The following is a 26,572-nucleotide window of genomic DNA, read 5'->3' as shown; positions in this document are numbered from 1 at the left end:
CAGGAAATCGCAAAAACCACCCACCTCGAATCAAAAAGCAGGGTCCATCTTCCATCCCACTAAGAATAGAACTCCAGACAAAAAGAAACAACAAGAACCAAGTGAAGTCATCATAAGAAACCGATCGGCCCCCTCCCGAAAATGCATCGGCTCGCAAACCTCGCTCCGCTTCACGTCGCGGGATTCTACCGTACATCGTATAGACCGGCGGGCACGGGTCCGCTGAATGGAGTTCATCGCCCGAGGCAGGCCGGGGAAGACAAAACCATCAGAGGTGGATTTGGCGAGCGAGTGTTGCGAGCGTAAGCTTTCCGACGTGTTAGAAGTTTGTTCCGCAGTCAAGACTCAAGAGTAGAGTGCTTGTTGTGCTTGTTGTCAGGTCGTTCGTGGAAAATCCGTATCTCCTTGAATCCTTCCCTTTGCCGGCCGGCTGTGGGGCTGGGTGGTGTTACTCTAATCTCCCCGGTTCAAATCATGGACTTCAGCTCGCTGGATGAGCCGTAGTAGACATTGTTTGCTGAAGTAAATATCGGAGGATGCATTAGATAGCTCTGCCCTGAACGTTTGGAAAGGTTAGTCATTATCACCGTACCGTTCGGCGTTGACGACGACTGGAATTCCGCATGCGCGCGCGGTACGGATCGGGAAACGAAATAGCAGCGTGCGGACTGTCATCAGACATGAGATGCAACGCCAGCCCTAAGTTGTCCAATGTCGTGTTGGGTAGGTGGTAGCTCGGAACCAAAAAGGACGAGAGATGCCAGCTACTGTACTCTTTGTCATGGACATCTCGGTTTCGGTTGCTCCTTCTTTTCCGCATTCGAATGACTTTCTTGGGAAGTTTTTTTTGTCAGAGCGATGGATGGATGGATGAGCCTACAACGTGGGCGTGAGGCTGAGGTTTCCGTGTTGGGTTATTATACTGGTACACACGGGTATGAGGCGGCCGCCGGTCGTGTGTCGGCCGGGGTCGGGGACGGATCCGAGCAGGGCTCTCAAACGGGATAGTAGAGCGCTTCAGGACGCGGCCTTGGTCAGTCGGGTCGAGTCTAGTTAGAACTAGATGGGGGTTCAGGAATGTTATTTGTCGTGTCGGCGATGTCTCATCGTTCAAGGCTGAGAAATCGTCCACATCATCATCAGAGGGACTCGAGTCGGCCGATGGTCGTTCCGTGTGCTGCGTAGCGTTGCGTGTCGAGAAGAAAGGGTCAAAACACGACACAGAGTACAAAGGCGTGTAGATCGCAGCAGCACACCGTCCCTCGTGTGAAAGGATCCTCGTTTTTTGACCAAAGGAATCGAATTTGTCGTGGGTATTTTTGTGTGTCGACCCTTCGCAAGACATGTCTGCCGCTCGCAAATCTAGCAGCAAGAAGAGGAGCCCTGGGCCTCAGCCGAGTATATCCCGTCCGCGCAAGCAGTCGAGGTCATCATCATCATCGTCTCCGTCTCCCATTTTGCCTGGAATGACTCGCCCGAATATTCAGATGCCTCCTCTTAATGTCATCGTTGTTGGAGCGGGGATTGGTGGATTGGCGGCGAGTGTGGCGATGAGGAAGGCTGGCCACAATGTTCTTGTTCTTGAGAAGGATCCGAGCAAGCGGGAGATTGGATATGCGATTTCGGTGCCGCCGAATTGTTCGAGGGTGCTCAGGAGCTTGGGCATAGATCTTCAGAGAGCGAGGGCGACGCAATGGAATGGCCTTGATTACATTCGTGCAGATCGAAATCGCCCAGAGACCTTGCCACGAAGGTATATCAAAGCTGAGGACATGTACGGCGCGCCGCATTTGTGCTGTCATCGAGTGGATTTGCACGAGGCGCTGCGAGAGAAAGCGCTGGATCCGACTGTCGTGGGTGGGCCTCCAGTGACGATTCGAGAAGGCGCGAGAGTCGCAGAGTTTGACCCTGAGCGAGGGTCGGTGAAGCTGCAGAATGGCGAGGTCCTGTACGCAGATCTGATCGTGGCCGCCGATGGCATTCGGTCAAAGGCGCACAAGTGGATTCTGGGAGAGGAGCGGCCGGCAGAGTTGACCAAGCTGCGGAGTATACGGTTTATCGTGGCCACGGAGACGTTGCTGAAGAACCCCAAGACGAAACCTTTGATTGAGAACCTTCATAATGAAGGTACCCGGGCGGCGGTGTGGATTGGGCAATCGGACAAAATTGGCATATTCCAATCGCCTTGTCGAGAGTATGTCTTCCAAGACTGGATATCGCTGTCTGTTTCATCAGCAGAGCTGACCTCAACACAGCAACACCTTACAAAACTTCGTCATCTACGACATCGCAGATGCAAACCAGACTCCATCAACAGACTGGATCAAGAAAGCCGACCGCAAAATGGCTCTCGAGCTGCTCCAAAGAGAAGGGTTCGACGACTCTGTTCAGGAGATCGTCCGCTGCTCGAACGAGTATGACTTTTACCTGTGGAAAGTTGGCGACCGAGATCCTCTGCCAGCGCTTCAGTCCGGTAAGCTGCTGGTTCTTGGTGATGCTGCACATCCTATGCGACCGGATCATGGACAAGGAGCGAGCCAAGCAGTCGAGGATGCTGGGGTCTTAGGAGTCATGATGGAGAATGCATCTGGGCCGGAGGTCCCTGGGCGACTGAGGATGTGGGAAGCCTTGCGTAGGCCTAGAGTTGCAGTGGCACAGCTTTGCTCAAGAGCGGAGACACTGTCCTTCGAGATGGCCGAAGAGAATATCCAGAAGGTACAGGCTCTCGTGCCGCCGGATCAGCTTCCCGAGTGTGAGTAGCAACGCGTTGCTGTTAGATCGATGAAGGCTGACTCGTTGTGCAGTAACTCGAGCAGAACTGTTCCACTCGTTCTTCAAGTACGACTGTCTGGCTGAGGCGAGGCGTTTCCTCAATGAACAGATGAAGATCACCAAGTCGTTGGATGATCGCTTTTGGAAAACAGTGTTGAGTGAGACGTGGTAGTCTTGGTCTATGTCAGTCGTTAGCTATCTCAATGAATGTCAATCCCCATGCCGTGGGAAGACTCTATGCCCTAGCTTGTTTTCATCATCACCTGCGCTCGTTACAGAGCTCGACAATTTGACTTGGTTCGCTGCCCCCGTTTTCGATCAAACTGCCCACTTCGCAGGAAGAGAAGAGCCACGGAAAGAGTTGTGTTGAGTTCTTGTCCTTGAGGATGTAATCCCGAACCATTGCTGTGCCGTTCATGACGGAGTCGATTTGATCGTCCGTGCAAGTAGACGTATCGAGAAGGTAACAGAACTGCAGTGGCTGTGGCGGCAACTCGTTCTTGATGTGCCAGGTCGAGTCGGTCCCGACGGAGCTATAGACCGAGCCGTTGCTGGCAGTTACGTTGACAGTACCGGTTGCAATGTCCAGATTGTTCAGAGCTCGCATGAATATCCTGTATGAGGTCTCAGGCTGGTAGGAGGGTATTTCGTGCCCTGCCTGGTAGACTCGCGAAAATGATAGGTTACCGTACTGGCGGACCTGGCCACCCGAGTAGGAGTCATTGGTCTGTATAGCGGTATATCCGGCGGCATGAAATTCCGCCGTGTTAGTGTAGTTTATTGCGAGGGACACATCTTCTCCGCCGATCCAATTCTGTCGAAAGTCAGGGTTGTCTCGGAATGATGAACTTCAATTGCTCGCTTACGCATGCGAAGTCGCGATCTCCGTACGCCATCGTGACTTTGATACCATTCTCGAGCAGGTAGCTGAGGTCTTCCAGCCAGCCAGGCCGCACGTAGTCCCCAACGGTCCTAAAAGCCCTGCTCGAAGCCGAAGACGACTGCGACCAATTGAGAGGCACGCCGAGGTCCTGCTGCACCCATGCTTGGTTCAAGTAGCCCTTGTAGAAATTTGGCACGAAGGGATCTGGATCGAGTGTGGCCTGTTTGCGATTTTAGCTCTGATGGTTTCCTCGGAGACATATGGGGAAGACACATCATCACATCGAAAGGCTCTGCATGCGACTCGTGCATTGTCGGGGGTAGGGCATCATGCTTACCATGTCATAGTAATTTCTTCCCGACACCTCAAGATACGGCCCCCTCACGTCGCTGTAGCAAAAGTTCTCGGCATCGGCGCAGATCCGATTGACGGTGCTGTTGATCCCGATGTTCTCAGGATCATATATGAGCGACAAGTTCCGGCACTGGTATATTCGGTCGTTGCAGCCTCCTTCCCGATACAGAGCGTCCATCATTCCTTCGTATACGGACTCGTTAACCGCTTTGATGCCATAGGTGTTGTTGATGGCGATATGAGGGTAACTTGGATACATCACCAATCGATCGATGCAGGAGTTGATCAGCATAAGAGTGTCGAGATCTAGTATGTACTGCTCTCCTTCGACGTTCCATGTGCCATTCAAGATGCGTTCGTTCTGTTCTTGGAAATAGGCGAAGAAAGCCGGACCGTATCTGCCTCCATAGCTTTCAGTGGCCAAGCTGATCTGGTGGTCATTCGGATGGTGGCCGGGGAATTCCTGAAACCAGGTCTGATGATTGAGAAGGCAGGCAGTCAGCACAAGCATTTGGCATGGTAATTGTTTCGATATGGCGGCTTACCTGCAGAAAATGCCAAGCAGCAATGGCTGCATTGACTGATCCCAAAGCGGTTCGATTGCCATCTTGGCTGCCATATGTGCCGACCAGGAAAGTCGCATTCTGCTCTGGAATCGGATCTGTGGCGTTGAGAACCGCAGTACGACCCGAGACCAGATTGCTGGTGATGTTGGTCAAAGTGTCGTAGGAAAGACCAACCTGGGTGGGCTGGTCGAGAAACAACATGTTGACTGTAGATTGCTTAGTCAATGCTGGCAGCCGTCCGCATTTGATGTGACGTCTTACCCTCATTGTTCCACGACCACGGATTGAGAGTCGTCGAGTTGGAGTCTGGGTTGACATAGCATGGCCCGTTCTCAGCCAGCAGGCCCATCATGCTCGAGCTCCCTGGACCGCCTGCCACCGAAAAGGGTCAGCCAGCGTCGACGGATTTAGACTTGATCCCCACCATTCATCCACAAGCTCAGTGGAGCATTGAGAGGGTCCTTGCGCGATTCGAAGAACCAGAAGAATGTGTTGATCTCATAGGTCGTGTTCTCTCCAGCATCGGCTAGAGCTCCGGGAGGAAGATGCACGTATCCGGCGTAGGACCTCACACCAGGTGTCGTCTCGCATATCGAAGTCTGCCTTTTTGTCAGATCCAACCTGCGTTTCATACAGAATTTCTACGTACCTGCTTGTAACTGATAGTCACGTTGTTGTGGAATTGCGATCGGATCAGATGGACTCCTTCCGGCTCTGGCGGGAATTGGCCCAGTACAAGTCTACCCGCCGCGGCGGCGAGCAGTATTAGATTCCTCATGCTGTTACGATGAATGCAGCTGTCCTCTCAGTTCTGGAGTGCAGAGCCAATGCAGCGGCATATAAAGAGATACATGTAGAACACATGCAGAGGGAGCGTGAATGGCACCGGATCCCGGCCGTGAAGGTTTGACCATCTGGGTGCAACAAGCATGGCCCCTACCAGCTTAGCAGGCTTAGGTAGCATCTTGTACAAGCACCAAGTGCCATTTCGTAGGTCGAGAAGGCACGATTGTTATCGCAGCCAAGAAATGGGGTACTCTCAGAGGGGAAGGTGAAGCTTCACGGCATGTTGAACCCCGCAGGCCGCTGTAGTACGCCGGTCGTTGCAGTATGGAGTCGGTGCGGCGTAGGACAGTCCGCAGTAGGTAGTTCTACGGGCAATTCGACTTCGTCTAGCTTCGTGCAGGGCCGGGCAAGCCATCTTCGCAAATGTCTTACGAAAGCGAAGGATACGTAAAGCGAAGTCGTGGTTTGTATGACACCGGGATCTCGCGGCAAATTTCGCAGACAGTCGGACAGTAAAGCAGTACGTGATTGTTCTTAGGCGCGTGACGACGTTCCTGGCAAGCTCTATGGTGTAGGAATCGATGACTTTTCAATTGTTGTTGATGCGATGTTGTTGTTTTGCTTGAGCATCGAGAACCTTCAAGGTACGTACAGTTGAGCTTAGGTAATCGGCTGACTCTCCAAAGGATAAACAATTATCCAGACTTTCGCGTGCTTCTTCTCACTGCACGCATCTGAGGCGCACCGACAAAGAAGTCCGGCTCTCGAACTGCTGGCATCGCACATTACTGTCCCCTTTTATTCACGCCATGAGGAGCTGACTCACGATGAAGAAGAGTCAGGACTGAGATGAACGGGCACGCGTGAAGACCCTATCACGCCGCATCTGAAGCCACAAGTGTCCGGGTCTTGTTTCGCCGTAATGATACATTCTATGGAGCACAAAAGACCATGTCGTGTCGAGAAAAAGATTCTAATAAATTGCTGCACGCGGCACCGGGCTGACTTCTCGAGAAGTCGAAGACGATGATCCGTCAGCACGCACATGTTCCCCGCCCAACTGATGTTTTACTTCTCGACTAAATCTCTCCTGGAACCCTTCTCGCGATGGCGATGGCTCTCGTGAAAGTAAAACAGCCATTTCAGTACCGCCGGGATGTCTCTTGGAGCGATGGCAGCAACAGCACAGCTTTCGTGAAATCCAAGAAGACGGCAATTTGGCGTCGGGACCTTGGATGAAGCGGCCAGGATGGGAGAGGTTCCACACCAGAATGGCGAGAAACATCGGCATCGCTTCGAAGGCGTAGAAGTAACGCTCGTTGTACGGGATCGGGTTGCTCTCGTTTTCTCCCCCTGAGAACTCGATGAGGCGGAATATGATGCGGATTGTGATGAAGAGCAAGCATGCGTAGAGGGAATAGAGGAGAGGACGCCAATGGCGTTTCGAAGGTGCGAGGTGACCGGTCTGATGATAGCGGTGCTGGTCCCAGTGGAACTTGATCACGAGGCCCAAGAAGATCAGGATGAATCCCTCCTGCATACCAATGCCGCCCATGTAGATGTTGATGCCTTGTTTCTGGACTTCTGGCGATGCTCCTGGACCAGCTTGGCCTCCTCCGATTATCTGAACGATGAACGAGGCAATGTCGAGTGTGACGAAGATGACGGTAAGTATGCTCGGGGAGATTCTCCACACCTTGCGAGTGGGCGAGAAGAAGTGCACAATGCGGGCAAAGGCCATATACGCAAATGCATTGACCCCTACGATCGTCAGCAGGAGGATATGAGATGGATATCTGGATCACTCACAAACAGGTGCCACCAGTACTAAGAGTTGTGATGTCGTTGCAAGGCCATCGCTTTGTTGGTTTAGAGATGCTGCCGCCCTGGAGCCATATGAAGCTGCCTCCCAGGACACTGCCATGATGATCACCCAAGTATAGCCAACACGGTGGTAGATTGCTTGTACAATGTGGGCTATGAGGAGGATTCCAAACAGCACTGCAAACGCAGTGGCGGCGGCGAACGAGGGGGAGTATTGCCAGAGAGCATCACAGCTGCCAGGAGGGACGTAGCCATTCTTGTCGGGTTGTATGGTCGGCGTGCAGGTTGGAGTTGGGAGGTCGAGGGACAGAGAAGGTAGCGACAGAGTGGGTAAATCGAGAGATAGCGATGAAAGCGTTGGCAGATCGAGATCCAGCGATCGGGGAAATACTGAGTCGGCGACCACAGTAATCGATGGTAAGGCTTCTTGTGGTGTTAGAGCCGATGTGGACGTTGTTGGAGGCATCGTAGTCGCTGTAAGTATTGAAGAAGAAGCCTTTCCTCGCAAGGCTATATAGTCAGGAGGTACAGCAAGAATGGGCTTAGCGGCAAGTGATAGTAATGATATCCCTAGAAGTAAAGTCATGGTCATGTTGTCGTTCAATGAGGCGACAAGGGCGAAAAAGCCAAGGAATGCAAAATGCAGGAGTCGTCAAGACTCAAAAGTCGTTAATAAAGGACCGTCTACATGCACGGTGCAATTGACGCATAGGAGGCTATGCACGAGTACGAAAGTGTAGCCTATGCTGGAAATAATAGCTACTATGTATCCAACGAGCCAGCCAATAGGCACTGCGGCCTCGCCAAAATTTGGGGCGTCGATAAATCTGCGAAAGTGATGGAGCGAGCAAATCGTATCAGGAAAGTCGTTGTGGTTCTAAGCGACCGATTCGATCTATGTGGTGAGTCTTAGAATCCCCCAAATTGTTTCAAGCATGAAGCTCGTCTCTTGTTCACGAGCACTACTTTCCCAATGCATACATATATTTATACACTCTTTGGCAGGAGCCGATCCTTCGGCAGATCTATTCTCCGAACTACCACTTGCATTCCCCAGGCCTCGTCAGCCACAGCATCCCGAGTCTTCTTCACAACAACATTGCAACTCGCGTCTCGATGACGATGAGAATTTGATCAAATATCTCGCGCTCCACCAAATTCTGCTCGCACAAAAATGGGTACAACCGCGCCTGCTGCGACCCAAACGTCCGGATGCCCGATGGCTTTGTGCAACGCTCTGATGGCGCCGCTGTGCGTGGTGAGCGACACGAACGTCGCATCCGTGTCTCGGAATAGCTCGGTCAGAAAGTGGTGCATCACTGGGACCCGTTCCTCCAGAGTCTCTCGATGGTCGGGCTTCCAAAACTCGTCTTGCTCGGAGAATCCATGCTCGATTTCGAATTCTGGGAAACGCGATTGAATACTATCGCGACTGCTCCTTTTGTCGCAGGTATGGACACCATGGATTTCACGAAGTGTCTCTTTCACGACAGGCCTGAACGGGCGTTCAGGTGGCAAAGGCACATCCTTGAAAGTTAGCTGCACAGTCTGGAGGCATCTGGTCAACGGGCTGGTGTAATGTTTCTGGGGAGCTGGAACCTTCGACACTTTAAGAGCCTGCTTCCAGAAGACTGAAAGGTCTGTTGCTTGTCGCTGGCCTTTTCCCGTCAGCGGTGCATCAAGCCAGGTTGTGGTGCCATCGCCTTCCAACATGGCCCATTTGGACTGCTCTGATACTCAGCTACAGCTACGACATGGCATATGGAAACTTGCCTCCCATTCATGTCGCCCAACCTCTCGTTCTTTGACGTTGTGGAACCCTTCTCCATGTCGAGCAACCAGGAGCACGCGATACTGACTCTTCTCGGGATTCGCGGCGTTGAGGTTCCGAAGATGCTTCTCGAATCGTTGCCACTGCGTCAAATCGGGCTCATCGGAAATGCCATATGAACGTTCCAGGAGACCAAAATCTGGCAAAGTGTGCTAGTCTTCATTAGACAACCTAATGCATTTGAGTCCTCGACATGACCAAGACTTACAGCACGGAAACCTTTGTCTGGTCCTGTGGGCTGCTGATCATGTTTGAAAAATCCAGACACATACACAAAGCTTGTGTTAGAGGGTCCTGACTGCTCCATAATGGAAATTTCCTGCCGATATGCGAAAGGCGTCTTGATCCAGAGAAAGGCTCCAAGAGCTGTCAAGGTGGCAGTTATGATACCGGCGTGGCGACGGGGCCATCTCCAGGGCATACCGGATTCAAGGCGAAACATGTACTCCTGTTTATTGAGAATCGTGGGTTGAAGTGATAGCTGCAGGCGCTCAGCCCCCAGGCCGCCTATTGAAAATGCGGTGGGGCAAATTCAATGTACTGTCAACAGCAGCTCAGCTTCACAGCGCTACTGTGCTCTTCAGCCCGTTCAGCTCAGCCCATCAGTCTTTGCTGGACTCGCAAGAACATTTCAGTCACTGCCTCGTTCATGTGTAAAGCTCTCATCGCATTGCGAGACCTAAGTGATCTTGCGAATCCGTTGAAGTTCGCTGCTGACTCTACCATTCTTCACGCCAGTCTGGTCTACGCACAATCAACAATTATCTCAAGATGCAACTCCGGCCACTGTACAGCAAGATTCAGCTACCAGGGGAACCGCCTGATATCATACGCCTATTGAAGATTGAGAAAATAGAAGGCGACCGAATCATTTGCCATTTGGACCAAGCAAAGGTTTCTGAAGCGCCGGAGTACTCGACGCTGTCCTATACCTGGCGGTCTCCTCTCTTGAAGGACGATGGGTCAGACCCGTACCCCAGTAAACATGTCATACATTTCATCGACGGTGACTCTATCCCGGTGTTTGACAACCTTTACCAAGCCTTTCTACGCCTGGGACGCTCGGACTTCCGCGATCAGCATTTCTGGATCGATGCCATCTGTATCGATCAGGACAACACCGTCGAACGAAATCACCAAGTAGATCTCATGGCTCAAATCTATCAGCATGCGAAGCATGTCATTGTGTGGCTCGGTCCCGACGATGAACATGTAGACGCTGCTTCGAAACTCATCGAAACGTTGCCTCCTGTTCTTGAGACAATCCCGGAGAAAGATTGGAGCAAGCGAATCAACCCGTGGAAGATCGACGAAATAGACATTCCGGAATTAAGAAAGGCGAATGCCAACCAGCAACAGTCATGGATTTCGCTGGCGCATTTCTTCCGCCGCAACTGGTGGTCCCGTTCATGGGTAATCCAAGAAGTGCTCTTGTCGCAGAACCTCAAACTGTTTTGTGGGACAGAGCGCGAGATATCTTGGGGCGACTTGGAAAGAGTCTCACACTTTCTGTCTACGACTGCATGGAGACAGGTTCTCTCCGACCAAGGCTTCCTTGGTATTGCACCTGGCGAATGTTTGCCAGAGTACAATACTCCAACTTTTCTCAAAGCTGCCAGACGAGATTTGAGTGCTGACAACGACTTCCTCTACACCTTGATAAGAGCCAGAAGACACAACTGCCAAATGCCCATCGACAAAGTGTTCAGCCTGTATGGCATTGCCTCAGCCTATGCTCGTGATCGCACAAAGGTTCCAAAGGCGAACTACTATCTAACACCTGATGTGGCTTTCACGCAGACTGCCCGGTACATTCTGGAAAGCAGCAAAGACATGCATATTCTGGCCCATGTTGAAGGCTCGAAATTCCAGAGGTTGGCAAATCTACCGTCTTGGGTTCCAGACTGGACTGTCACAGAGCCTATGGGCCTTGGAATTACTGGCTACAAGCGTTATTATGCTGCCGGAGATCCTCAGCTCCACTACCAGAAGCCACAGTTTCCAGAGCCGCATATCTTACGTCTGGAAGCAACTCGTGTTGACCGAATTGCAGCGTGCAGCAAGCCACGAGGCAAAGACTCATTTCCAGATTGGATGGACCTTCTCCAAGGTCTCGAGAAAGACTACTTCAACAGACAATCATGCCACGAAGCATTCTGGAGGACCCTGATTTGCGACACTGACAACCACAAAGCATGCCCATCTCCACCCGAACTTGAGATATGCTTTCGAGCCTGGCTGAAGAAGCACGATTTGTCAAGGAGGTTTCAAGAGGTCTGCCAAGCCGAAGGCATTCAGCTGACGATAAACGACACTGATGGATCTTCCCATGACGCTGATCGCTTTGATCTCTGTCTCTCCCACCGACAATGTCTACGACTTTTTCGAACAGAAGAAGGATATCTTGGTTCTGGCACTGAGTGTCTCCAGGCTGGAGACTCCGTGTGGATGGTTCCTGGGTCGCGCGTTCCACTGATTCTGCGAGAGCGGCCATCTCAAGGTGCATCCAATCATCTCTACGAATTAGTCGGCGGAACTTATTTGCATGGCTTCATGAGACCTGAGCCGGCCGTCTTGCCTAGTGGTATCGTGCGCAAGGATGGGACAAGCAGGATGCTCAAGTACGAAGTTGTCGACATCGTATGAGCCAGCGACGTAACGCCTTGGTGAGCTGAACTTCGCCACGCTGCCACGATGGAATGTGTGCAATGCCGAGCGCTCTACACTAGAAACAGAAGATCTCGGCGGCGGCGTTGTACAACTACCCTCGTCGCACAAGAGCAGCACCGCCCATAAATGACGTTGCATGCCAAGCGCCAAGGACGTCTTTGTCTCAGCGACAGCTATACATATACCGCCCCGATTCACTTCTCAACTACGCAAAAGAGTTCCCGAAAGGCGGTGCAATAACATGTACGACAAAAGCTACGATTTCGATACCCAGTCTTTGTCAAGCACGGCACCCCTTCTTGATGACGATGACCGCAGCTCAACCTATCAGGCGCCAAGGAGAGTACCACCGGTGTACTACTTCTACAAAGGCAATGGGGTAACTTCAAAGGCTCGTGTTGTCTCAGCGGATGGTTGCGACTACTATCTCGACGCCGATGTGCACCAGTCCAAGGATTCGACTATCAAGCTGCTTGCTGGCAAGAACAACAAAGGCTCATCTTCAATTGGAACAGTTACATTTCCGCTAACCCACAACAACTTCCACATGAACCTGTCCGGCGCAAAAGACAGCCCGGACGGTACGTTCTCCATGATCCAAGCGCGAGCTCGTGTTGGGCACCCACATCCCAACGCATACAACATCAAGCTGCCCGCGACTGCAACTTCTCAAGCACGAGAAGTCTCCTGGACGCTATCCTCCCGCAACAATCCCAAGGTCGTGAGCTATAAGCTTTGTGATGATACGAATCGTCTCATCGCTACTTGGTCACTCGTAGCCGACCAGAAGTACCAGGCTGTGCTCCGATGGCACGTGGATCCACCCAGCGAGGTTGAGGAGAGGATCGTGTTGCTCTCGTTCATCGGCGGACTTTCACGACTGAAGCTGAAGGGCAAGGGAGAGGTCAATGACATGCGGTCCACCATGACCAGGTATAATGGTTTCTGGTTCATGGCTATCCTGGGCACCGCTGGCGTGGCCTAAAGCTTCAGGGCAGCTGAATGCAGCACGCGTTCGTTCAGTCGTGCAGCACCGCGAGTCCAGTCAAGACAGAAGTCTCGCTCTCGTACAATTTGTGCTTAGCCGCTGGCTTCTGTGCGTCGCAGCACCAGATTCGGCCGCAGAGGTCGGCCACCCATACGCATTGATTGACGTGGTCGAGCGCCAGTCCAATAGCTTCACCAAATCCCTCAGCCAAGATCTGCCGACCCTGCTTCCTCTCTGCTTCAGGAGTCTTCCCTCGAATCGTCTTCCGGTTCAATGTGTTTCCAAATGGGAACTCTCCACGGTCTGTCCAATACAGCGTTCCAGTATCCTCGTCAACCTCCAAATCGATGGGTTCAGGTAGCTTCTCCATGACGAGCTCGATATCTGGCCGTGAGTCTGGAGAAGATCTCTCCGGCATTTCGATGTTTGCGGAAAAAATGCGTCCTTGGCTACTCTTCGGTGCACCTTTTTGGGTCCAGAATATCTTGCCAAGTCTCCGCGATACCGCAATGCCGACGCACCAACGAGTCTGATTCTTTTGATGTTCCTCATTCTGCCAGTCACCGGTCTGGATGATGACTTCGTGGCCTGAGCCATCGGTATTGCAACGGTGCACTCGAAGACCTTCACGGTCGCAGAAGTACAGTTTCGAGGATTCGCCGTCGAGGACTATCTGCTTTGGCGTGTTTGCTACTCCGGGGCCGAGAACTGTCCTTACATTGGTTCCGTCCAGACTCGCACTGTAGACGGATCCGTCGTTCTTTCCAGGTGTGCCCATTTGAGTCCAGTACATGCGGCCGTTCTTCTTGCCGATGGCGATTCCATCGGGCATGTGTGCATTGTCGATGAGCGTTTTCGGTTGGCCTGCATTGTTCACATCCAGGACCTGAAGACGGCCTCTGTGCGTGATATCATCCAGACTTTGCGTGTCCAAAGGTACTTCTGGTGTTGCTTGATAGATGCTGAGAAAGAAGAGCTTTGTGGACGTTGGAGGAGACATTGTCGGTTAACGTGAGTATGAAATGGACAGTCTTACGACAAAGACCACAACCCACACCAGGCTGGTCATCATGGACTCTATATCCATTTCCAAGAATCTGACGGCATACTGCAACACGATCTCCGACAACCGATTTGATTGCAAGATGGGACTATCGCGGAAAACAATGACGCGCCACAAGTCAACGCATGAAACCGAGCCACTGTGCATACGCCACGAGCGATACGTGACACGTCTATGTTGGCTACGCACTGCTTCGAAAAGTCTGTCAAAAAGATCACGGCCCCTTCACGGGCGAGGAACCATTTTTGACCGTCAGGATCTCGGAGTTGGCTCGGATTCGAACACCCCTGGCTATTCCTACGTCACTTGTTGGCCTCAGGCACAGGCCTCAGATGCACCGTACGGTACACAATGATATACTCGCATTTATGGTCTGGCTCAAGGTTGAGCAGAGTCAGACGAGGAGAGTACATGGGGAACTCAGCATCGAAATGATCATTCATTCTACACAAGCGACGACTTGGTCGACTTGGTCTGCAGCAACTCTATCAACGCATCGCCCATCTCTTGCCTGACCCTCTCAGGCTCCTTCGTCTCAACCCACGGCGTGACTTGCTCCTGCAACCTCTTCGTCTCATCCTGCTCAAACGAGAACTTGTTTGCATCCATGTCCTCCTTCCAGCCACGCACCGCTGGACCAAGATGCTTTACAAAATGATAGAACCCATCGTTCCCTCCGCCACCGCCAAGTACATTCGTCATGTAAGGCCCCACCAACGCCCACCTCAATCCAGGTCCAGTAGTCACAGCAGTGTCAACATCCTCTGGCGAAGCGATCCCCCGACTGACAAGGCTATACGCCTCCGCAAGCAACGCCGCCTGTAGTCGATTCGCCAAGAACCCCGGCGCTTCCTTCTTCAGCAACACAGGTGACTTTCCAAGCGCCTCATAGAACGCCACCGCCTGCCGCACTGCCGCCCCAGAGGTTCCTGGGTGCGGGACGATCTCCACCAAGGGGATGAGATGCGGAGGGTTGAACGGATGACCTATCAGCACGCGGCTGGGATCCACTTGGCATTCTCCGATGAATTGGGAGGATGGGATGCCTGATGATGAGGATGCTATCACCGCGTGCTTGGGGAGATGTGCGTCCAGGTTGGCGATGAGCTTGGTCTTGAAGTCGGGACGTTCGGGGGCGTTCTGTGAAGTTCGTCAGTATGTCTTCTTGCGTTCTGAGAGGTTAAGAATTGCTTACCTCTTGCACGAAATCCACATCATGGAGATGTTGGGTGATGTCTTCGACGAACTCATAATTGCTCGGACTTGCGCCTTCAGCTAGACCGATTTGTTCTATCCTTGGCCATTCGCTTTCGATGTATGTCGACAACTTCTCGGCTGCGCCGGGAGCTGGATCTGAGACGATGACTTTGTAGCCTTTGGCGAGGAAGAGCGTTGTCCAAGACGATCCGATCACCCCAGTTCCTACGACGGCGACCTTTTTGACGGTGTTTTCTGCTGTCGCTGCCATTTTGTGATGTTGATGATATTCAGAAATCAAAAGGATGATGAGATTGATATGGGTAAATGGTCTAGATCGCGACTGTATTCTTCGCGGACACTGATCGCTATATCAACTCCACCTGGTCAGGCTGAGCCCTGCGTGCCGACATCATTCGCACTACACGAAGTAGCCACAATTGCAACTACGTCACCAGCAGCGACAACTTTCTAGAACATCGCCATAATATTCAGTGAACATGGCTGAAACATCCCTCGAGGTCGAAAAGATCTTTTCCCTCGGTGCAACCCCGGCACGGAGATGTCTCGCGTGCAGGCACCAGGGGGCCGACTTGCAAGCCGAGACAACACCTTTCGGGGACGTTGACGAGAGCGAACGCCGACTTTATGTACGCACAATGCGGCGTCGTACTTCTTTGGGTCCAGATCGATATCTGTTGTGGGATGTGGTAGCATTGCGGGACCGCAAGGGCCCGTCTAGATCCCGGTCGAAGGAGAGTGGTATGTTTCGACGGTATGATGTCGTTCGATCTGGGTTCATTCGAGAAATATATATCCTGCGGGCTTGCCAACGGCTCCTTGAGGCCAAACCTGCTTGGGAAGAACCTAAGCTCTTGACTCTTCGATATCCATCATGGCAACTCATGAAACCGTCACCGACGTCTACGGACCAGGAACGTTCACCGATGTCGACTTCACACCAGTCCCTCAAGATGCTCGAAGAGTGCTTGAGTACTTTGCTAAGAAGACACCGGGCTTCAACAGTGATCCCGCATTCCTGGACAACGTCAAGTTCACTGGTGGCGATCTGCCAATCCTCCCAGGGCCCATTAAAGCACAAGTGCTGGTACGTCTCATCATCCACAACCGAGCAGAACACATGCTTAATCCTTTCCACAGTCAGCAGTATGCCAAGGCATGATCGGCCTCGCAGCAAAAGAAGTCTCCGCTCTCAAAGGCATCGAGACAGGATCTATCCACGTCGACACAGACCTCGTCGGTCTCTACCCAGCAACCGTCGGACTCGTTGAAATCGACGGCATGGACGCCACCGAGATTCAGAAATCTGGCCTCCTCCAACGAGTAGGTCTTGACGTCGACAAGGGCGTCATCTCCAAAAATCCTATGCGTTTCCGCTCGTGGGCAATCTTCCCAACCCGAGAGGAGAACGTCAACTTCCAGATCTTGAGCAGTCTCGATCCACCTGGCTTCCTGAAAGTCTTTGGCTTGGAGGCAGATGACCCGAGTGTCAAGACGAACGAGGAAGCCTACGAGAAGATCAAATCTGTAACGACAAAGTACTCCGCCCGCGAGCTGGAACACATTTGTATTGAGCACGGATTCTGCGGACAGACTTGTCTCTCGCCACAGGCATGGAGGGAGACGATGATGGGCAAATCGCTGGCGAAGCACCCCATGATCAACTACAAACAAGTCCGTGGAACCGAAAGCATACCACCCGCCCCGTTACCCAAGACGAGCGACAAACGTCCTTTGGCAGGCATCAAAGTCGTCGAACTCTCCCGCGTCATCGCCGGTCCAGCAGTTGGCACCGCACTCGCGGCCCTGGGGGCCGATGTGATCAAAGTGCAGTCGCCCCACCTGCCAGACCTGCAATTCCTCTCCATAACCCTCATGGCCGGCAAGAGAGTCGTCCAACTCGACCTGACCAAAGCCTCCGACCGCGACCAACTCCTCTCCATCCTCGAAGACGCAGACGTAGTCGTGCAAGCCTTCCGCATGAAATCCCTCGAACGGAAAGGCTTGGGATTAGACGACATGGTCGAGCTCGCCAAGAAGCGCAACAAGGGAATGGTCTACGTCGACATCAACTGCTACGGTCCCGACGGGTACTACACCGAAAGACCAGGCTACCAACAAATCGCCGACTGCGCCTCAGGCTGCAGCTACGTCAACGGCAAAGCCTACGGTCTCGACGAAGGGACTTCTGTTCTGCCTTCCCTGCCTATCGCGGATATGCTCACAGGCGCCGTGGGCACGCTCGTCACCCTCCTCGCGATCCGCGATCGCACGAAGCAGGGAGGCTCATATCACTCCCACGTCGCGCTCGTCTCCCTCGACACCGCGCAGCTCGAACAGGAAGTCGGACTCTACCCACCTCAAATCGTCTCCCAGGTCCAATCGAAGTTCAACTTCGCGCCTATGAGACCGCAGCATATGGTTACCGATCTGCTGAATATCATAATTGCGGGATGGAGAGGTAACGAGGAGAAAGTGTCTGAGAGGGAGGAGTATTACGTGGAGTTTGAGACGCAGTTCGGGAAGAAACACAAAATCCTCGCTCCGGCGTGGAAGTTTGAGGGGGGAGAGGATGTTTCGCCTAGGTGGGATTGGGGGCCTGTGCCCAATGGGGGCGTGTAGGGGAAGCTGCCTTGGTTGGAGGTGAAGTATAGGATATGGAAGCGATTTATGTAGATGATGTCCCCGGAGATATGAGTGTATCCAGGCTATTGTAATGTATCAGCGGATCGTGGTGTTGATATGATAATGGGAGATAAATTCAAGAGAAGTAAAGTTCACGTGGAAAGACCTGCGTTGTGACCGCCTGGGCAAGGGCTATGCAGCGGTATCATTCACTTCATGATCTGGAGTGAACTAAGGCAATAGCGCTCTAACCCCAGTCCTCCATCTCTGTCCACGTTACTATATCGTAGGATGGGATGGTAGTCACGAGATAGGCCCTGGGGATGGGTCGGGATAGAGTGTACTTCACATGGAAAGACCTGCTTTCTGCGCGCCTGAGTGGGGGCTTTCAGGGGGTATTATTCTACCCAGAATCCTGTGTGAAGTCCCGTAACAGCGGTATATCCCCCAAGAAATGGGGAGGTCCATGTTGTCAGATCATATCAACATATCATAGCCTTGAGCTAGGTCCTGGGGATAGATGGGGATAAAAGGCAGTTCACATGGAAAGAGCAGCGTTCTGACCGCCTAGGTCAGGGCATCAACGTGAGGACATTCACCAACGCTTTGAGAGTGAGACAAGGCAGCATACTCATCATCCCCGCCAAACAATCATGTTCAATTTTCTTTTGCTGCCAAGGGCGGCACAGCCCAGCGTAACAACCCCAGGAAGAGAGGGGATTAGTCTCTCTTCCTCTTCTTCTCCACATCCTCCACCATCCGCCCCATATAGAAGGCACTCTTCTCCTCCGCGCTCCACTCGCTCATTCGGCGCGGGGAGCCCCAATTCACCGAGCCTCCGTTCTACGAAGACCCGGCAGGGAGGCCACCCCGGCCACGCGCCACCACTCCACCACCACCACGTCCACCACGTCCACCGCGACTGGCCAAATCCTGGGCCCGCCGGACGTCCCCACCCGCACGAGAGCTGAACGGATTCAGCTCTGCGCGCAGGGGAGGCACGCCCGCGTAGCCCGCACCACGGCGAGCGGAGCTCTCGAGCTCCTTGATCTTCTTGACCCCCTGGAGCGAAAAGCCCCAGGGGTTGCGCGTGGCGAGCGCGGGGTTGGCGTGGATGATGTTGCCAAGGGGGTCGATGTCTTGGACTTGGGCGGCGGGGGCGGGACCGGAGAGGGCGTGAAGGAGGTCGTCCTTCAGGGAGGTGACCTCCCGCTTCAGCTCTTGGTCGGCTTCTTGGCCTGTCAATAACGTCAGTATTGGCTTGGATTGTCATGGTTTGATGTGGATACATACCGCCGTTGGTGATGTTGTAGCCACCTTCTGGGAAGGCGGCGGCGCGGAGGGGGCTGCCGAGGGTGCGGCGCATGTGGAGGCCGTTGGCGGCCGGGAGATCGTACCACGGGTCTTCAGCGGCGCCGTGGTGGTGTGGCAGCGTCCAGAGGTCGGCTGCTGCGGCGGCGGCTTGGTCGGCGGCGGCCTTCTCCTCGTCCATGGCGGCGATCTGGTCGAGGGCTTCTTGCCACTCGCCATCATCGGCACGCTCGGCCATGGTGCGGAGGAGGTTGATGCGACCGTGGTCGATTGCATTCTGGTCGAGATAGAAGTCGAAAAGCTTCATGATCTCGGAGCCGCAGGTGTCGACGGGGTATTCGCCGCGCGTGCAGGAGAGGCGCCAGAGGCGGGTGATGAGGTCTGCGAGGTGATCTTCGATGTCTTGCATCTTTACGGTTTTGTATGTCGGCGGCAGTTGTGAGGGAGAGAGCGCGCGCAGAGCGAAAAAAACGTTGTGGATAGTGTAAAGTGCGTGCAAACGTTTCTGCGCTGAGCTGGGGAGGTTGTATGTTTGGTCTCTCGCGCGTGAGAGCCCTTCTAGCTCGTAGGTGCGGGCCGTTGCTTCGGTGACGACGGCATCTGCTGCGCGCGGCTTACTTGCTACACTTAAGGAAGTTACGTAGTCGAATACAGCAGCTCTGGCGTGGGACCAGGGCAGTATGAGCTTGATCAGGGCCGTGGTCGATTGCTATGCAACGGGGATGATTCAGCAAAAGATGCAAGCTGGCGCTGAATGTGCAAGTGAAGGAGAGGCCAACCTGGATGTGGCGAGAGGTGCACACATTGAGCGTCCTGTTTAACAGGCGGGCGAGGGAGTGCGCTTCAACCCGGGTCATGTTTGGGGGACCGGCACTGTTGGCCAGCGACCGCACAAACTTGTCCAGAGCAGGATCCATTTCGAAGGGCGTCTTAATCACACGAATTTTCTGAGCAGCCTATAGTCTTCGAAACCTCCTCAAAGCCTAGATTCAATCCAATATCGTTGGCATGGACGATGGAGAGTGAATCTTGGGAAGACCTGTAGTGAAAGCCCCTGGACGAATCGCGTGACAGAATGTACGCGGAGCCGGCTTTGGAAGATCCGCCAAGCTTTTTTTCGACCGTTGCTGTGACAGGCAAAGAGGAGGACAGACTGGCGGCAGAAAAATTCGTGGATTTTTCAAGAGAGACAATTTCGTTCGGAGAGCAGCGTCGCGATGACAGCAGGCTCGTAAAAATAGCCCTCAGGAGCACGGAGAGGTTGGGCAGTACAACGGTACAGAGGAGGGATTTTCCGAAAGTTTGCCGTACGGCTGGCTGGCTGGCGGATATCCGATGCTGCTCCTTGATGCTTTGCTTCGGCCAACATAGACGTAGGATATCGTATGAAGGGATCAAAAAGACGTCTGCCTCATCTCGAGAGTAATATCTGAGACTCATAGCTCCAACGTGACGTGCAGGAGAGATGGCGAAGGATCTTAGGTTCGGACCCTGCCTTGGGCGTGGATATCCTTCCGGTAGACTTCCAGATCGCCGCCGTGGTAGCCAGGTACGGTATTGCGTCAATAGGCCCACCACCAGCTGACCTCTGACAACCTTTACTGAGCGCCGTCGCCAAGCAGTGCGCACATACAGCTCTTGTCGTCTCCAGGCCGTAGAGGAGGAAGCTGCTTCTGCGCTGGCAGCAGAATCGACAAACAGCAGCAGGCACCATCGCGAGATCCAGCAACGATGCTGCATCTTGCCCGTCCACCCACCACCATAGATCGTTCCAACCACTCCCCACGATAACGACGATTCGAAGACCTACGCTCCCTGAGATCTTTAATACACCACCGGCAAGATGGGCGCCTCCGAGAGCAAGCTAGCCCTCAAAAAGCACATCTTCGAGCTCAACAGCAGACGTGGCATCCCGCACAATGACCCCATCTGGACCGCGGTAAGTGCATAGCAAAGAGCAGGACATCTCAGAAGAGCATGGAGAGCAGAGATGGCAGTGATACTCTTGCTGCGGCGTGGTCGCATAGGTATCTGCAGAGAGCATGTTGGCTGATAGGAGGTCCTTTCCCAGCTCTGGACACTTCCTGAACAAGTCGACGATGTCTTCCAGCTCTGGTCGCCGAACGACATAGCAAATCTGACGCATTCCAAGGAGAGACGTCCACAGGGCGTGCAAGCCGAGCCTGACAAGAACTTCGAGACGTTGGTCTACGTTCTCGTTGCACGCCTGCGGCTCCTCCAAACGACGCAGATCCACGCCGACGACCAGCAGACCAAGAACAAGGAGATCCTGAACTGCATGAGGACAATGACCCGTGTCATACCCTTCGCCTTTGGCGCACCACACCTCTGTCAATGGCTTCATCGTTTCCTGTGGCTCCCGCGTAGACCGGCCTTTCTTAGAGACAATTGGCCCAATGGACCCATCAAGTTTTTTGACGGTCTGGACCCAACGACGGAGTATAGCGGTGAGGACTGTTGGGAACCGATCGGGCCTCCCCTGGGAGAGACTATTCTCGACTTGATGGTCAAGTTCTGCTTCTTCCCGGGCTTCACCATCCCAAAGAGGCAGGACGAGGACGGCAATCCGACTTTGGACACCGCGATCAGGGTATGGACCAGCGGCATCGGTAACAGCAGGCCGCAGGGTAGTACCAAGGAGAACGAGAGAAACCAGCAGGAGACCAGTCGGCTGCTCATCTGTCTGATGAGCCAGGTCATGTACACCAGTCCGTGGGAGGTTGCAACGACCGACATCAAACCTCTGACGTACATGACCACCAAGCTGCCACAGCGATCCGTCAACGGTCTGCTGTGCTCGCTTCTCAATACGGTTTGTCCCTGTCGTTCATTTGCTTTGCTTGCCGATTGGAGCTGATGAAACGTCATCCAGGTCCTGAAGTACAACCCAGGATTGTGGAGTACGCCAGCCGAAGTCGTTGTCAGAGCCCACGAGAATCGAAAGCAGCTGGTCACCAACTGCCTGCACTTGATCCTTGTCTTGACAATATACGAGCCGCCACCCGATGCCATTCAGAACCAGTTCAGACGTGCTTTGAGCCAGTTGCACCGACCCAACGACTTCCAATTCATCCAAGCAGGCGTCAATCAGGCCTTGACACATCCGGTCTGTGTTCTTTTCGTGCATTTGAGTGTGACGCTGTTGCTCTGACGCTTGGCTTCCAGATATCAACGGCAGTCAATCCCTACTATTCGTTTTCTAAGGAGAAACCGATCCCCTGGGCTCCCGAGCTCATTGCGTTCCTTTGGGAGTTCGTCCAGTGCAATAAGAGGTTCCGGCGATATCTCATCGACACGTCCCGCATCTTGGACTACGTGATCATCTTGCTGTACCATGCGATCGATTCCAAGGACGACCCGTCCAAGCAGGGGGTCTTGCGGATGTGCATATACGTGCTCCAGACTCTCAGCACGGAAGACAAGTTCGCCCAACAGTTGAATACGTGGTTCCGGCATCCCGAGACGCTGCCTCCAGTCATGCGCATTGCTAACTTCCATGGCTCGTATGTGGACTTCTTGATATGTGTACGTCGTTCCTTCCTCCTTTTGCCAGGTGGTTGATGAGGCGGTGTACTGACTTGCTTGCCCAGTCGATCCATTCGATCCTCATGACTGCTAAGGGCGGCCTGGAGCCTCGATTCGATTCGCTGTATCCTGCTCTTCTGGCCATTCTCAAGAACATCGCGCCTCATGCCAAGAACCTGCAGCGGGCGACGAGCACGAAGCTCATGGACATCAGCCAGAAGTTCCTGGCGCCAGGCTACTTGCTTCGCAATGACAGTAATAACAGACTGCTTCTGGAGCTTATGGAGGTCCTGAACGCCATCGTGGAGAACCACGTCGCCGGTTAGTCTCAGTATTTTTATCCCCCCTTTTTGTCGACTTTTTTCCGTTTCTGCTGGGCCTATGGAGTAACGAGAATGGTGTGGCCTCGGAGGACTCGGGATTGTGTGTTGGTGAAGGTGGCGTTCTTTGTGGTCGTCGCCGGAGCAGCACGGTTCTGTCTCGTCGGGGGTGCTGCCTTTGTTTCTTGGGTCTGCCACTGTCTGGGTATTAGCTCGAGGGTTTCTTTGTTGTTATTGTTGCTGCAGTAATGAGAGACGCATGCGGATTGCTGACTTGGTGCTGCTTACCTTTCAGAGAACCGCCGCTTCGTCGAGGTGCTGGTCGCCAACAAGAAGCGGTTCAAGTCGTTGCAGGAGTACAACATCGATGGCGCTCTGGCCGAACTGGACCGTCTGGCTCAGCAGCGGAAAGACCGTGGTGAAGATGCATTGAGCATCAACAGTCCGTTGTCTGGCTCTCGCCCTGCGTCGTTCGAGAGTGCTCGAGGGCCTCCGCCCGCTGCCTCTGCTAGGTCTTCGTCGTTAGGTGATGTGCCGGAGAATGATAGGTTTGCCATAGGTGACGACGATGATGATCAGGAAGATGATGGTGGTGAGTCGGAGGAGGACGAGGAAACTCCTCAGGCTTCGTCAACAACAGCAACATCCAACCTAGCGGAAGGGACTTCTAGTCCGCGTCTCAGCGAGAAGGCACGCGGCAAGCAGCCCGCGACCACCACCGTCTCCATAGCCTCCGCCTCCTCACGAACGCCCTCGACGACGAGCATTCCGTCTCTGTCAAACAATAATCTCACACAGAACACCTCCAACACCACCTCTGAGACAACCTCAGCCTTCAGACCGACACAGGACTGGCTAGACACCTGGCTGCCCCGACTACAAAGCCAAGTCCACACCCTCCTCCAAGCCATCGAGCTCGCTGAGAAGAAGCAGATACATTTCGTTGAAACAGCACCAAGGATCTCCAATGGAGACTTTTCCAGCTCTGTTGCCCAGGAGAAACGATCAGGTGAGCTCGGAAGAGCAGCCCGTCAATCCGCCCAATTCGCCCGAGGAGAAGCAATACCAGCAGCGGCGGCGCAGACACCAGGAGCCGATGGACAAAGTCCTTTTAGAACTCCAGGTATGCTCATCTCCCTACTATCAGATGCACTACGTGAGCTAATCAAAACGGCGATAGGCCTTGAAACACCAGCAGCAACCCCCCCCGCCCCCAACAGCTACCCCAAAGAAGCCTTCCAGTGGACGCCCATTGCCATCGGCTGGTACACCGCGCTGATCTGGTCTCGCATCTATCTCTCCGAAGCCGAAGCCTTCCAAGGCTCCGGCGGCATCTACAGCAGCACGAACATCCTGCTCTTCAAGAGATCAGCGACGACGCAGGAGATTTCGTTGCGCAGCCCCAAGGGCGCCATCGACGCGGTGGGGAACTCGCTGGCGCAGAGGATAAGTAGTATATCTATGAAGTAGAGAAGAAAAAAGGGGTAAGACAGGACCCTTGAAGGGCATACTACTTCCTCCTCACCAACCTCACCCTCACCCCCTTCTCCTCCTCGTCCACATTGTACAGATCCTTCATTTGCAATGTCAAGATGGAAAAACTCTCCTGCATCCGCGCGTCCAGCCTCTCCTCGACCTCCCTCCTCGTCTCCCCCTTCAAGGGCACGGCTTCCAAGCGAAACTCCCCAAACAACCGCAAGAAAATCGACACAAACTCCACCTGCGCCATCTTCTGCCCTGGACAGACTCTGGGCCCAGCGCTCCAGGGAATGAAACTCCCCTTCGGCGCGGTCCAGAGCGTGGTGTTATCAGCGTTGAGCCAGCGCGTGGGGCGGAAGAGGAGCTCGTCGTTGTCCTTGGACTCCTCGCCAGGTTTGAGATTGATGTTTCGGTAGACTTTTTCGTCCATGTGGATCGCTACGGTGTTGACGTAAACCGTGGCGTTCTTCGGGAACCAGAACGTTTTCCCGCTGGAAGTGGTGATGGTTTGTTCGGCGCGGGTCTGTTTTGCGAGATGGATGAGGGGTGTGTAGAGGCGGAGGGTTTCGAACATGAGGGCGAGGATGCGGGTTACTTTTGGCAAGAGGGCGGTGTAGGATAGTTCAGAGCCTGGTGGAGGGAGGATATCGTCGATTTCTGTGAAGAGCCAGTCTTGCCATTCGGGATGACGGGCGAGGAGGACGAGAGCGAAGGAGAGGGTATTGGCTGTTGTGTCGAAGCCTGCTCCCATAAAGATAAAGAGGTTGCCGAGCATTTCGTCGTCTGATAAGGCTTTGCCGCCTTTCTTCTCGCCTTCGAAGTCCTCGGAGGCTTTGAGGAGTTGGCTGATGATGTTGCTTCGAGACTCGCCTGATCCGTGCTGCATGCGCTGCTTTTCTTTGTCGAGCAGTTCCCACGTATGCCGGGGGAATTCCTCGACTGCAACGTTCAGCCTCCTCAACAAGTCTGAGCCAGGCGCGAAACTCGGATACCACTCCAGAAACCACTTGGGCAAGACAATCGGCCCAGCAACACACTCAATCACCACCTTGACACACTCAATATAACTCATGCGATAACCACCCTTCCCCTTGACTCCCTCATCCTCATCCTCCCTCCAAGCAACACTCTCCCCCATGCCCGCCCCCGTCAAAACATTAATCGTAATCTTCTTCATCCCATCAAACAACTTCCCCGTCACTTCCCCTCCACCGACATCCCCCAACAACCCCTCCGTCTGCTTAACGCTCTCCTCAAAAATTGTCTTCGAAATCCTCTCGTTCAACGTACTCGCCACCACCCTCCTCTGCCTCACCCAGTCTTCCCCATCACTAGACAACAGATTCTTCCCAAACCGATCCAGAACCACGCCGATAGCATCCTGCTGCTGGAAATCCCTCGTCCGTCGCAGAATCTCCGTCGCGAGTTCTGGATCCCGTGTGGAGAACTCGTACTTGCCTACCGTGACCATCACGTAGCTCTGAACGTCCTGGCCGCCATACTCCTGGAACATGCGTAACTTTTCTGTGAATTCGAATCCGTAGATTGTGAGCACGAGGCGGTTGTAGATGAATGTTGGGAGGTTTTTCTTGAGCCAGGGTCGGAGTGGCACGCTGATGATCATCCAGATGATGTGGTCTTGTTCCCAGGGAACGATGAAGTAGGGAAATCCCGATTTACGCGCGAGGAGGTAGTTGCGGATGAGGCGGTAGATGTAGGAGGTGAGGTAGACTATGAGGAGGGTTGTGATGATTGTGAGGGGGGAAGGCATGGTGATGGTTGATTTGTCCGGGCCAGTCTTAGACGAAGGTATAGATTTCTTGAGGTCTGGTAATCTCGTCAGCCGGCGACAAGGCAGTAGGCGTCAAGTCCAAGGCCACTTCCAAGTGTGAGAAGGTGCAGGGAAGGCTCACAACAGCTGTGGAACAAGAAATCCCGGGTAGCATCGAGAGGATGAAGGACCATAAGCTGAAGCACGCAGCTGAAGTAAGGGTCTTATTAGGGCCTCCGAAGGATTCGTTAACGAGGCCGCTTTGGGAAGGAGTGGCTGGGCGTTGACTGTTTACTAGAAGAGGAAAGTATGTCGTTTTAAACGAATAGCTATATACATGTTTTCTTAAACCTATTGTCATCGTTACCTTTGCTCTGTTCTAGGGTGCTCGATCGAGTATATGTATCGTCTTCCAGGCAGAGCACGAGGCTCCATCCAATCGACAAGATCTAGCAAAAATGCCATACCTCACTTCGACGACACCAAAGCCAGAGCCAACACCACCTACTAATTCTCCCAATGTTCTTCCGTCAAAAAGCCCATCGACCTCGCCACCACCTACTCA

At 53.5% G+C, this 26,572-nt stretch overlaps 12 protein-coding genes across 12 annotated transcripts; 5 read left to right on the top strand and 7 right to left on the bottom strand.

Annotated features, from left to right (window-relative positions):
• Positions 1-1,487: 1,487 nt before the first annotated feature.
• On the top strand, positions 1,488-2,944 carry M409DRAFT_64057 (uncharacterized protein; the record flags this gene model as incomplete). Its single annotated transcript, XM_033815897.1, has 3 exons — positions 1,488-2,194; positions 2,256-2,752; positions 2,805-2,944. 3 exons carry the CDS (start codon positions 1,488-1,490, stop codon positions 2,942-2,944), a joined length of 1,344 nt encoding a protein of 447 aa, XP_033671987.1.
• An 87-nt stretch (positions 2,945-3,031) lies between these two features.
• Positions 3,032-5,353, bottom strand: M409DRAFT_51317 (uncharacterized protein; the record flags this gene model as incomplete). The annotated part of the gene is made up of 7 exons (XM_033811772.1): positions 3,032-3,586; positions 3,639-3,875; positions 3,993-4,484; positions 4,555-4,781; positions 4,837-4,947; positions 5,000-5,174; positions 5,225-5,353. The coding sequence occupies 7 exons, from the start codon at positions 5,351-5,353 to the stop codon at positions 3,032-3,034; spliced, it is 1,926 nt and encodes a 641-aa protein (XP_033671986.1).
• Positions 5,354-6,334: 981 nt separating this feature from the next.
• M409DRAFT_19067 (uncharacterized protein) lies at positions 6,335-7,651 on the bottom strand (the record flags this gene model as incomplete). The annotated part of the gene is made up of 2 exons (XM_033804768.1): positions 6,335-7,122; positions 7,171-7,651. 2 exons carry the CDS (start codon positions 7,649-7,651, stop codon positions 6,335-6,337), a joined length of 1,269 nt encoding a protein of 422 aa, XP_033671985.1.
• A 668-nt stretch (positions 7,652-8,319) lies between these two features.
• Positions 8,320-9,323, bottom strand: M409DRAFT_64055 (uncharacterized protein; the record flags this gene model as incomplete). Its single annotated transcript, XM_033815896.1, has 3 exons — positions 8,320-8,910; positions 8,959-9,168; positions 9,225-9,323. 3 exons carry the CDS (start codon positions 9,321-9,323, stop codon positions 8,320-8,322), a joined length of 900 nt encoding a protein of 299 aa, XP_033671984.1.
• A 464-nt stretch (positions 9,324-9,787) lies between these two features.
• On the top strand, positions 9,788-11,662 carry M409DRAFT_19065 (uncharacterized protein; the record flags this gene model as incomplete). Its single annotated transcript, XM_033804767.1, has 1 exon — positions 9,788-11,662. One exon carries the CDS (start codon positions 9,788-9,790, stop codon positions 11,660-11,662), a length of 1,875 nt encoding a protein of 624 aa, XP_033671983.1.
• A 265-nt stretch (positions 11,663-11,927) lies between these two features.
• Positions 11,928-12,671, top strand: M409DRAFT_19064 (uncharacterized protein; the record flags this gene model as incomplete). Its single annotated transcript, XM_033804766.1, has 1 exon — positions 11,928-12,671. The coding sequence occupies one exon, from the start codon at positions 11,928-11,930 to the stop codon at positions 12,669-12,671; it is 744 nt and encodes a 247-aa protein (XP_033671982.1).
• A 34-nt stretch (positions 12,672-12,705) lies between these two features.
• On the bottom strand, positions 12,706-13,674 carry M409DRAFT_51313 (uncharacterized protein; the record flags this gene model as incomplete). Its single annotated transcript, XM_033811771.1, has 1 exon — positions 12,706-13,674. One exon carries the CDS (start codon positions 13,672-13,674, stop codon positions 12,706-12,708), a length of 969 nt encoding a protein of 322 aa, XP_033671981.1.
• Positions 13,675-14,181: 507 nt separating this feature from the next.
• M409DRAFT_51312 (uncharacterized protein) lies at positions 14,182-15,205 on the bottom strand (the record flags this gene model as incomplete). Its single annotated transcript, XM_033811770.1, has 2 exons — positions 14,182-14,877; positions 14,933-15,205. 2 exons carry the CDS (start codon positions 15,203-15,205, stop codon positions 14,182-14,184), a joined length of 969 nt encoding a protein of 322 aa, XP_033671980.1.
• Positions 15,206-15,829: 624 nt separating this feature from the next.
• M409DRAFT_51311 (uncharacterized protein) lies at positions 15,830-17,577 on the top strand (the record flags this gene model as incomplete). The annotated part of the gene is made up of 2 exons (XM_033811769.1): positions 15,830-16,042; positions 16,096-17,577. 2 exons carry the CDS (start codon positions 15,830-15,832, stop codon positions 17,575-17,577), a joined length of 1,695 nt encoding a protein of 564 aa, XP_033671979.1.
• An 846-nt stretch (positions 17,578-18,423) lies between these two features.
• On the bottom strand, positions 18,424-19,808 carry M409DRAFT_51310 (uncharacterized protein; the record flags this gene model as incomplete). The annotated part of the gene is made up of 3 exons (XM_033811768.1): positions 18,424-18,818; positions 18,874-19,600; positions 19,671-19,808. The coding sequence occupies 3 exons, from the start codon at positions 19,806-19,808 to the stop codon at positions 18,424-18,426; spliced, it is 1,260 nt and encodes a 419-aa protein (XP_033671978.1).
• Positions 19,809-20,734: 926 nt separating this feature from the next.
• On the top strand, positions 20,735-24,227 carry M409DRAFT_35897 (uncharacterized protein; the record flags this gene model as incomplete). The annotated part of the gene is made up of 7 exons (XM_033810465.1): positions 20,735-20,830; positions 20,963-21,724; positions 21,785-22,018; positions 22,078-22,437; positions 22,503-22,758; positions 23,053-23,766; positions 23,953-24,227. The coding sequence occupies 7 exons, from the start codon at positions 20,735-20,737 to the stop codon at positions 24,225-24,227; spliced, it is 2,697 nt and encodes an 898-aa protein (XP_033671977.1).
• A 40-nt stretch (positions 24,228-24,267) lies between these two features.
• On the bottom strand, positions 24,268-26,007 carry M409DRAFT_19058 (uncharacterized protein; the record flags this gene model as incomplete). Its single annotated transcript, XM_033804765.1, has 1 exon — positions 24,268-26,007. One exon carries the CDS (start codon positions 26,005-26,007, stop codon positions 24,268-24,270), a length of 1,740 nt encoding a protein of 579 aa, XP_033671976.1.
• Between the last annotated feature and the right edge of the window lie 565 nt (positions 26,008-26,572).

The sequence above is a fragment of the Zasmidium cellare genome, assembly GCF_010093935.1.
Source record: "Zasmidium cellare ATCC 36951 unplaced genomic scaffold M409scaffold_6, whole genome shotgun sequence".
In the NCBI taxonomy this organism is placed as follows: Eukaryota; Fungi; Ascomycota; class Dothideomycetes; order Mycosphaerellales; family Mycosphaerellaceae; genus Zasmidium; species Zasmidium cellare.
Note: the sequence above shows the minus strand (reverse complement) of the source record. Positions and strands in the feature narration are given on the sequence as shown.